The 11,261-nt window shown below is 51.7% G+C and overlaps 1 protein-coding gene across 1 annotated transcript; it reads right to left on the reverse strand.

The window, feature by feature from the left end:
• Positions 1–1,679: 1,679 nt before the first annotated feature.
• NEUROG1 (neurogenin 1) lies at positions 1,680–3,380 on the reverse strand. The gene has a single exon (XM_012450739.2). It carries the CDS (start codon positions 3,104–3,106, stop codon positions 2,369–2,371), a length of 738 nt encoding a protein of 245 aa, XP_012306162.1. The 5' UTR covers positions 3,107–3,380; the 3' UTR covers positions 1,680–2,368.
• Positions 3,381–11,261: the final 7,881 nt, after the last annotated feature.

The following is an 11,261-nucleotide window of genomic DNA, read 5'->3' on the forward strand; positions in this document are numbered from 1 at the left end:
AAAGTAGCCTTTGTATCTGAAGGCGGGCACCTTCTCAATGGCTAGGCTTAGTGATGCCTTCAGGGACCTAGTGTGTGGATCTGTGGCTCCAACTCACCATGATGACATGTGAGGAAGGAAAATACTTTCATAAGTAGAACCTACCATCAGTGGCTGTACTCTGGCCCTCTGCTTCTATTTGCCTCCTACACAAATTAATTTCTCCATCAATATCATTCACTCTACCAGCTTTGTGTTCAGGACTCATTTTCCTGAGCACATTCCCACCTTCCACGCACCCTTGCCACTAAATCATTATATTCAGGAAAAGAAGAACTCAGTGGAAAAAAAAGACCTGTTTTTTTTGTTTGTGTGTGGGTGTGTGTGTGTGTTTTAGACAGGGTCTCTGTCATCCAGATTGGAATGCAGTAGCACCATCAGGGCTCACTGCAGCCTCTGCCTCCCTGGGCTCAGGCGATCCTCCCTCCTCAGCCTACTGGGTAGCTGGGACCACAGGTGTGCATCACCGCGCTGGCTAATTTTTGTGTTTTTTGTAGAGATGAGGTTTCACCATGTTGTCCACACTGGTCTCGAACTCCTGAGCTCAAGTGATCCACATGCCCGGGCCTCCCAAAGTTCTGGGATTACAGACGTGAGCCAAAGTGCCTGGCCGAGATCTGGTCTGAACATCATAGGGTAACTTGTGAGCTGAGGAAACGTCAGTAAAAGCATTTTAGGAACTACCTCTTGTAATTACCCACATTGTAAAAATTTAAAACAAAAACTGCTACTAGCTGATGCTGTTAGCTAATTGTAAGACAACAGACAAACGCACTGCAGCCAGAAAAATCCCCACTGAGTTTGGGCAGCTGATTTCTCTGGCATCAAATGAAAGCTTTAGCTATTGCCCCTGAGGCCTGGCTGAGCAAGCCCTGCACCCGAGCCCTCCCTCTGTGTGCCTCCCCCACCACTGTGGGCCACAGAGGGTGTTAAGTGTGTGTGTGTATGTGTGTGTGTGTGTGTGTGTGTGTGTGTTGGGGGGATGGGGGCTGAGGAGAATGCAGGCACCCTAGCTCACAATATTAGGCAACTACACACCCCACTCAGGACACCACACCAGCATAATCCATCCCACACCTCACAGCCAGGGTGAATCCAGACTCAATGGAAAACAATTTGGATGCATTGTTTACAAATTAATTTCCCCCTCTAAATAGGCTGTTATAAGAGTGGACCCTTCTGCTTGCCTAGCCTAGGCCCACCTGTCACTGCGACTTCCTAACCAGTGGTCACACTGTATTGATCTTTTTAATCCCCTCTCTTTGAAACACAGAGCCAGCTGATGTGGAGCTCCTCAAAAGAAAGACTCTCCCACTGCCTCTACCTCAACAGGTAGCTGCGGATCCGGGGCTAATTCTCTACTAAAAAGTCTTAATTGGCTTATGGGGAGCCTGAAAGATCTCCCTTGTGTTTACAAGGTGAAAGGAAATGATGGATCCCAAATGCCCTAGTCTGTCTTTATCCGTTTCTTGGTGGAAATCAGGTGCGTTTTATTTTTTAATTGTTTTTGAAACAGGACTGGAGGCTTTGGAGGTGAATGGGGATAGTGTTTCACTTTAGTGGTTGAGCCACCAGGGAAAAGCAAGAAAAGCCCCAGAGACACCAATATTAGGCAAGAAACTTGGTGACTTATTTTTTTCTTAGTTTTTATTTACATGAAGCATCTGCAGTACAAACGTAAACTCTGACAGCTCATAATAGAATAAACTCTTTATGTACAAAAATACATTTTCATATGAATGATGTATCTTGAATAAATTAAAGTACTCTCCAGCCCGGTGCCTGAATAGCTAAGCAAGAGTCTCCAGTTCTTCCTAGAGCGAGCCTGCAGTGGTGGGGGTCGGGATCCATAATGCATGAAGCCCACTCCTTGTCTCTCCTTTTTAAGCCTTTTCATTGTATTGTCAGCCGGCTCAAACCGAATTTTCATGCTCGTTTTTCTTCATTAGAGTTCTACAAATTGTAAAATTGACTTTTCACCTCGTCTTCAGGGGCTGATCTGTCCCTTTTCTAAATCACACTGAAGTGGTGGCTGGGGTCAGTTCTGAGCCAGCCACAAAGGAGGTTTTGTGGAGTTCAGAAAGTGCAAAAGGAAAGGCCGTCTAGGGACGGGCAGGAGGGGCCCGGGGCTGAGGGCTAGAGAAACAGACCAAGAGGCAGCCGCAGCGAGGGTGCGGCGACCTAACAAGCGGCTCAGGTATCCCCGACCCCTTTAAAGCTCCCGCTTCCTCCCTCCGCCTGGAGAGGGGTCCCCAGGAGGCGGCAGCTGGGGCCCCATCTATTGCCTGCTTACTAGGGGAGGGGGAAGGTAACGGTGCCTACAAAGGGCCTAGTGGTAAGGGATGAAACAAGGCGTCGTGTGGAGCAAGTCTTTGGGCAGGCCTGGGAAGGAGAAAACGGGGTCGCCGGGGCCGTAGGTGAAGTCTTCGGAGGCGGCGGGGCTGCTGGGGTCAGAGAGTGGGGAGGCGGCGGCGGCGCTGGGAGAGGCGGCGGCACCTGAGCCCCAGGACTCCGCGTCGCTGGCAGGGCTTGGGGGTCCGGGCAGGCAGGGGACGCAGTGCGGTGGCAGGAGGCGCTCCCGGGCACCGCCTCCGGGGAGCCCTTGATCCGCCAGGCGCAGTGTCTCGGCCAGAGCCCAGATGTAGTTGTAGGCGAAGCGCAGCGTCTCGATCTTGGTGAGCTTGGTGTCGTCGGGGAACGAGGGCAGCACGCTACGCAGTGCGTCCAGCGCCGCGTTCAAGTTGTGCATGCGGTTGCGCTCGCGATCGTTGGCCTTGACGCGCCGGCTCCTGCGCAGCGAGTGCAGCAGCGCCTCGGAGCGCACCCGCGCCCGGCCGCGGCGCCGCCGCCGCTCCTGCTCCTCGTCCTGTGCCCTCGGAGCCTCCGACGCGCGGGAGGTACTGGGCGCGCCCCTGCGGACCGGCGCGGGCGGCCCCGAGGCGGAGGCCGGCGGTTGGAGCCTGGCACAGTCTTCCTCGTCAGTGAGGAAGCCGGACACGTCACTGCTGCTGCTGCTGCTGCTGGCGCAGTCGAGGTCGGAGATGCAGGTCTCCAGAGGGGCTGGCATTGTTGCGCTGTGCAGGACCGACGGAAGGATAGAAAGGCGCTCAGAGCTCTGCAGCCCGGACGGAGGGCAGGGCCGCCAGGGCGCACTTACGTTCCCAACGGCCTGGGGTTGTTACTCTGTGCCAGCTGCAGGCGCGAGAGCCTGGAAGGGCTCAGGGACGCACGGGGAACTTGGCCTCGCCTGCTCGCCTCGCCTGCAGGGGCCACGCGCCCGGCCCGTCTCCCGAGTGATGTCGCCGGCGATCAGATCAGCTCGTGTGAGCACCGAGTGTGGCACACGACCGGCCTCAGGACCCCTTAAGTACCCAGCGTAACAATGGACGCCCCCCTCCCTTGCCACCTCCGCCCCCGCGGCAGCCCGGGTGAATGGAACGAGGCGGCAGGTCATCCCCGTGCGGCGCCCGGGTATTTGCATAATTTATGCTCGCGGGAGGCCGCCCCCGCCCCTCCCCCCACCCGGAGTGTGCCCGTAATTACCGCCGGCCAATCGGCGGCGTAGCGCGGCCGCGGGGGTCGGCTCGGGCTAAGCTGGCTGGGGCGTCTCCAGGCAGTGAAACGGAGGCGGGGGTGCGGGCGATTAGCGGCCGAGGCACGCTCCTTTCGGGGCGGGCTAGGCGCCCCTCGCTGGGGTGGGATGGGGAGGCGGGGCGCGAGCGCGAAAGTGTGAGCCGCCCAGTGAGTAGTGTAAACCTTGAGGGGACTTGGAGTCTGGATTCGCATCCTTTCTCCAGCTGCTGAATGTTCGGGTGACTTTGGACGAGTAATTTAACTTCTCTGAGCCTCACTTTCCCCATCTGTAAAATTAGACACAAGTTTACCTGTGGAGGGTGATCAGAGATCATGTTCGTTAAACACTAGGCAGCACCTGCTGAACAGGGTGCAAATCATTTTCAAATAGACTGGAGAGAGGCCATGCCAGAGCCAAGGGAGCAGGGCAAGGATAAGTGTCGCTGCTGTGTCCAGGTTGATGAAGAAACCGGAAAGAATCTTTTGACCTTCATCTGGGGAGTGCAGAGAGGAGAGTGGAAAAGAGAATCGGGTGATTTCCCAGGGTGCCTTGAGTCTTGGTTTCACCCTTCCCTTCTTTCCCCTTCCCTTCTCCACCCTCCTCCACACCTCTGCCCCCAACAGTCACCCCAAGATTCTTAAGGTAACAGAAGCATAAGACTCCTTTTCTCCCGTGTTCCTGAGACCTTGCCCGCTCCATGCCCCGAGAATTCCACTGCTCACCGTCTCTCGGAGCCCTGCTTGCAGCCTCTGTGGCCCTTTACAGGGCGAGCCAGCAAGGGGATCCAGCTTCTCTGGAGGGAGAGGGAGCTGGCCCGTGTCGGGCAGCAGATGCACAGTGGAACCCCTTTTCTCCAAACCTCTTCCCGCCTTTGGTGTCTTAAGCTCACCTATTCCAGCAGGTCTTCCCTCTGCATGTCAGGAGTCACTTTTCTCTGGTGGCCTACACTCACCCAGGAGCAACAGAGGCCCAGACGTTGCCCAACTTTGTACTTAGGAGATAATAGTAAGGAACAGCACTGGGTTATAGGATGAGGGATTAAAAACAAAATGAGCAGCTTTCAGCAAAGTGCCAGCCCCCTCCCCCAATCTCCAGGTGGTAGCCTCAGGCGGGAAGTCTGACCTGCTGCCCTGGGAGCCTAGCTGACTCTGTGTCGGGGCATTGGCCTCTTTGTGGAAGGGGGCTGTGGAGAGGCAATGCCCACCTTGGCTCACTGACCAGCACTTGCCTTCTGGCTCAGGGGACTCTCCCCAGCCGTCCCCTTCCCCCACTGCACCCTGCATGTACCCCTGACCTAGGCAGAAGGCTAGGACACAGTCATATATAAGGGCTTGAGATTTATTAGAAGTCACAGAAAGTGGCTTCAACCAGCTCACTCAAGAAAGGGCAGTTGTTGGATTAATACCGGGGCATCTCAAGAACCCAAGGGCTTCAAGGGCTTGTGTGAACCAGTAGGAGCACAGAGGTCCTCTCTCTGCCCCCGGCCTCTACTTCTCTGCCTGCATCAGCTTTCTTTCTTTGGACTGCCACAACAAAATTCCACAAACTGGGTGATTTAAGACAACAGAAGTTCATTCTCTTACAGTTCAAGAGGCCAGAAGTCTGTAATTAAGGTGTTAGCAGGGATGGCTCCTTTTTGGAGGATCTGAGGGAAAATCTGTTCCATGCCTCTCTCCCAGCTTCTGGTGGTGGCTCCTGGCCATCTTGGCTGTTCATTCATTGATTGGCAGCTGCATCCCTCCAATCTCTGCCTCCTTTCTTCACGTGGCCTTCCCCTCTGTGTCTTTTCCTTCTTTATCTCTTATAGGGACACTTGTCATTTGATTTAGGGCCCAGCTAATCCAGGATGATTTAATCTTGCAACTCTTGCCTTAATTATATCTGCAAATAAGGTCCCATTCTGAGGTTCTGGGTGGACATATCTAATGGAAATAGAATTCACTATTTCAACTTACTACAACAAACGCTTTTCCAAATTCCTGGAGGAGAGAATTGGTTTGGCCAGTGTTACTGTTTTGGCTGACAGGTACCTGAAGAGCTTTCCTGTTGAGAAATTTGAATGCATGAGAACCCCTTCCCCATTCCTAGCAATTAGGATGTGGCCATATGATTTTAGTACAGGCAATTGGCAGCCCCACTTGGAATTTAGGCTCAGAGCTGGTGACAGTCCAGAGTTCACCTGTGTCATGGCAACAACATGGAAGAGCCAGTGACCAGTGGTGAAGGAGGTGGCCAGGAACCAGTGGACATCTTGACTGAACTCTTCCCAGGGCCTGCGCTGGTTCTGCCTGCTTTCTGAGCCTGGTTCTCCAGCCTTCCGTTTGTTAGTGGGGCTTTTCTGCTTCCGATGGCCAGGATTAGTGTCTGTGGTTTCATAAATAAAACATCAAGTGAAATCCTCAGGCTGCTGAAGCATAGAGACTTCTGCTTGTTTTATTTTGAAGTAATTCATTGGCTATGTTGATTGCCTGTGCTGGGCCAGGCACTGTGCTGGACACTGGGGTAACAGGGGTGATAAACCTGGCTGATGAGGTTCATGGGCTCTGAGTCTTGTAAGCCAGGGTTCAGTGCCAGCAGAACCTCTGGAGATTATTCATCTTTCCACTGCACCTCATACATGGGAAACTGAGGTGGGAGATGAGGAGGTCTTTTTACCTCAGGGATCACTGGTGGTCAAATTAGGCCAGACTCAGGAGTCCTTTCAGCCCCTACTCCATGTTCCTCCATCGCAATCATCAACAAATACACACTGACAGCCTACTGCATGTCGCCCTGCGCCAGGGGCTCTGCAGAGTGTGAAGCAGGCCGATAGTCCTCAAGGGTGAGAGGAGATGTGGCATTAGGAGTAGAGAGGTGTCGAGGGGCTACTAAGGGAGCAGATCTGAAGAGCGTTGTACACCTCCCAAAGGGCAGGCTTCTTGGCAGAAGGGGACATGCAAAAGCCTTGAAGACTGGATGGCATGTGAACAGACAATCCAGGTGAAAGACAGGGCAGGGGTTACTTTAGTGGCTGTGTGGGGGCTGGTTTTAGCCCCATATGGAGGATGGGGCTTCTGGGTGGATCCAGTGGAAAGAGGGTAAGGGGGCAGTTGTGGTGGCCCTTGAATGGGCATGGTGGCCTTCCTTGTTCCATTCTGTCTCTTTCTCCTCTTGTTGCTCTCTCTGAGCAGGGCTGTTAAAGTTCTTCCAGTTATTCACTGTACAAGGACATCTGCTAGAGGGGCAAGTAAGGGCTGGAATCCAGTCTCTCTACCACCCACCAAACCATGCACCCTGACATGGCCTACACCTGCCCAGAGAGGACACCATGTCAGTATGTCCAGAGGCACCTTCTGAGCTAGCAGTGGGTCTGTGCCTTCTCCTGCCATGCTCCCTGCCTTTTCCTGAACCTTAGAGAGCTGAGCAGGCAAGCATCCAAGCCTTGCCCTGCCTGCTCCTGGCTCGTGGGCAGGGCGTGTCGCGGTTCCTTCTTGGCTGTTAGTGCCTACCTCTTGTGCTTTTTTATAAGTGCATCTGTGGGGGCCCTCCTATAAGTGATCTACTGAGGATAGGGCTGAGCCCTGGAAGGATGAGAATGAAGGGGCAGCTTGAGGGGCCCAGAGCCTCTCCTCAAGAGAAAAGGGCCAGGCCACATTTAGAAGGATGTGCATGCTTGCCAGGGAAGATGAAAGTTTCTCCTGCTCCTCGAAGCCTTCCAAGTCTAGTACATGAGCGTATCTGTGGAAATGGTCATTCTCAGAAGGTTATAGCATAGAAGGTTATGTGGGCATGTAATAAATCCAGCCACAGCAGGTGCCGCCATGGTGAGCACCGCACCAGGTTTTCTGCCTGATGTATGAGACATCCAGCTGCCAATCTGCTGGGGAGCGGGGGAGGGTAGGCCGGGCAGATGTTCCAAGGGACTAAGGATTAAGCCGGAGCTTCTTACACTGCGGTCACCTGGGGTAGTAGTGATGGTGGGGGCCCCCCACCCCATACCCCTGGAATCAGAATCTCTGGAGCACGTGCTGAAGTCATACTGACTGATACCTAGAGCCAATTTGTTAACACTAGAATTGATATCTTGCATCAACAACCACCCTCCTCTCCTGTGCTTGCCTCAACCCTTGAAGTGGGTCAGGTACATTTATGTGACCACCAAGAGGTGCTCCAAGGGCACAGCTGTTCCAGGCAGCTCCAGGGATCTGACTCAGGACCCCAGTGGGACGAGCAGGGAGGTGATTTTACTTCATCATTGGGAAGACCTTTCTGGCATCAACACACTGATGAAGAAACAGCTTTCTTGAGAGATGAGAGGAGGGATTCTCAGAGTGGAGCAAGGTGTTGGATGCTTCCAGGGCCTTGAGAGACTTGGTTTATTATTATTTTTTAAATAAAGAAAGGCCAAAATAGGGGAGAAATGGTGGTAAAGTATAAAAGTTTACATATAATAAATCAATGTGGTTAACAAATAAAAATACAAAGGAGTCTGTGCTGTTCACAAGGCAGTTTCAGGATTTTAAAGTGACCATCAAAATTATAGTGCCGATAGTCATGGAGATCCAGGGATGGTCCAGATTGGAATTCGTGGTGGAGCTTCTTCCTCCACCTTGTCAGTGTCTCAGTGACCATGTGTCTGACTTCATTTGGAGTTAGTGTCCACAGCCTTCCCGCGCTTTTGTGGATGCAAGGCTGAGCCAAACAGCCTCCCTGTTGGTTCTCAGAAACCCTTCAACCTGGGGTTGAGCAAACGAAATTTTAGACATGCAGTAACAGGAACTAGAGGGAGAGGTTAGTCCTGTCATAAGAAGTACTGAGATGATAATCTGAAGGGGCTGGGGGAAGGGGACACCATCACATTTCATACTTTTCTTCCTAAATTGTTTTAGCTCAGATAGATTATTCTCTGTCCCATCCAATCGGTTAGACAGAATGTTAATTTCAAGAGTGCTGTGGCGCTTACATGTAGACCTGAGTTTTGTGGAGTTTCAAAGAAAAGTTGTTTTGTATTTTACAGTACATGTGAACTCTCAGCTGCAGCTTATGACAGGAGAGGTGAATGTTGCGGGCACCTTACTCAGCCACTCACGTACTGGGGTCAGGGCAGTCAGTGCACTGCACTGTTTGTAAGGCCACTGTGCAACGCTGATGTCTCCAGCGGCATCCTTGATGGGAAATTTTACACAAGGTGAAGTTGTGGAGAGGGCCACCCTTCATAAACAAGACTGCTTGATTTCGATGATGATTTTCTCTCTGAAGCTATCAGGAGGGGGGGTTGCATTGGTTTCGTGGGTGGCATTTCAGAAAGAAAATGTTGTAATCTTTAAAGAAATAAAAAAGGAAGACAAAGGTGCAGTTCCTTAATAGGAAGGGATGAAGGATGAGGTCAGACACAGAGTTTGCAGGTTCCTTTCAGTGCATCAAGTACACCTAAAGATATGCAGCAGTTGGGTTTCCATATAAGAGAAGAAGGGTGGGGTTGGAAAAGAGAAACAATTCCCTATTTTCTTTACTGATGACCCATGACAGTTGTGGAAGGGGGGCAAAAGGGAGGGGGGAAACGAGGCAGGAGGGGGGAAACAGAGGGGTCTTTCAGTGACAGAGCAAGGAAAATGGCAAATTATCCATGGTTTCTAGAAATCCGTGGAGGCCCCCTTGGCCCCTGCCCTGCTAAATACAGTGCTGTCTGTATGCATTTCCCAATTCGGAGATGTCGGCTTGAATATTCCTCAGCATTGTCTGCTGATGGGTTTGGTGGAGTGCAATCTGCCTACATGCGGGATGAGTCCTGGGCTCCAGGGGAAGCCATGGCGCACATCTCCTTTATTCTGTGCTGTGTCCAAAATGCCTACCCAGATGACGCTGGGCAATTCTGCAGCCAAACATATTTCCACAAGGATCTGTGAAGTTTGATTGGGGTTCTCTAGCCTGCACTTGTGTAGGGGGACAGCATGGGCTTGGGCTGGCCAAAGTTGGAAGTGCATTTGTGGTTAGGGCCAGTCTTGGGTGAAACAATGTCCTTTTTGTGCCCAAAGGCGAGTGGAGGAGGTGACGGGGGTGTGTACGCTTGCGCAGGGAGGTCCCACGAAGGAGGGTGCAGGCCCTGAACTGAAAAGGGGGCAGGTGGAGGCGATTGCCCCATCCCTCCTTGGCAGTGAGGCCTGGAGTCATTTTCACATCAGCTGCTAGAGGCTGCGGGTCCTTCCAGACCTACCTCCAAAGCCTCTGAGTTTGGCTATCTTAGAGTTCCTGAAGTTAAATTTCTGGGCTCAGATAAAAACAAAAACCCAAACCATCGCCCCACTGTTGCTGTCACTAGGTTTAGCTCCCCAAACCCAGGCTGCACCTGCAACAGGAAGTTGCTAAAGCCAGGGTGAATTTTCCTGAGCAGTTTCATTTTGCCAGCTTCATGTTTTTGAATTCTTAAGAAGGTCTTTAGTAGAGATTAAAAACAGATCCCCCTTCCTATCCCTGGATGCTTGTGGGTCAAGTGTGAGAAAACTGTGGAGGGTGTTTTCTTCTGTGTGTACAAAAGAAGTCACAGTGAAATGTATCCTAATGGAATCAGACTACTGGTTTAAGGAAAGAATTCAGAAATAAACACAAAAATTGCTAAGTATTTTCTTTTTGCTTTTCTCTACCTTAACGCTTAGCTACATAAATTCATATTGGGTTCAAACACAAATGCATTTTGTTTGTAGTAATTAAAATGTTTTAATGAGACAACCATAAAATCCACCATTAATTATTTTATTTCAAACACTTCTGCCTTCTTTTGAACCAGGTCTATTTAGAAATAGTTTAGAGAGTAGCCTGCAGTTTTATTCATTCCTCTGCATTATACACAGGAGTGGAGAAGTCATTTATAAATAATTACACAATGTTTTGGGTCTTTGGGCTTGTATAATATATCAAAGCGATTAGTACACTTATTGTTCCATTGTAAATGCTTTTTTTCTCCTTTCAGTTTCACTTGCCTTGTCTTCTAGCTAAACCTTTTTCTGGAAATCTTTTGTCTTCTTCATTCTTTTTGCTTGTTACAGTCCAGGAGCATTCTTCTTATTCAAACACTCGCAGCAGGGGCAAAGAAAGCGACTTCGGCCGCATCTTAAGTTTTACCATAACTTTCTGGCATTTTCTTTTCTTCCACTTTTCCCAGACTACCCAGGGGCAGTGAAGAATTATAACATACATGAATTATTAGTACTCCCCTTGAGTTAAAGGGGGAGGAAAACGCCTCATTTTCTATGCCCCCAAGGGACGGACCAAGCGGGCGGCCTCTAAACAAAGTATTGATTACTTTGCATCTCTTTGGGACGCCGGCCGCGTCCCCACCCTCGCCGCCGCCGCTTGGGTTTTGCTCCGGCCGGGAGAGCCGATGTTTCTGGATTTCTTTTATGGAGCCACAAATAAAGGCTCCTGGACTGGAAGAAGGGGGTTCCCCCTGCACTAGCGTCTTGAGCCAACGACCCTCACGCTGCGGCTCTTCCTTCGGCGGGGGCCTCGGAGAGCCCGGAGGGGCGCTCAGGGGGACGCGTGGGCATCGTCGCGTGGGCGCCCAGACTCAGCGCCCGCGTGGAGCGAAAGCCGGGACTCGGGGCCTGCAGTTCCGGTTCTCCGATGGGGCCGGCTCGCCGCCGGAGCCGCGTGAGGGGATTAGGGCCGCACG

Source organism: Aotus nancymaae, unplaced genomic scaffold, assembly GCF_030222135.1.
Source record: "Aotus nancymaae isolate 86718 unplaced genomic scaffold, 86718_ANA_hifiasm-v0.15.2.pri h1tg000064l_1, whole genome shotgun sequence".
Classification (NCBI taxonomy): domain Eukaryota; kingdom Metazoa; phylum Chordata; class Mammalia; order Primates; family Aotidae; genus Aotus; species Aotus nancymaae.

Coding starts and splice junctions, on each gene's coding strand:
- NEUROG1 (XM_012450739.2), bottom strand. CDS start 3,106: ATGCCAGCCCCTCTGGAGACCTGCATCTCCGACCTCGACTGCGCCAGC.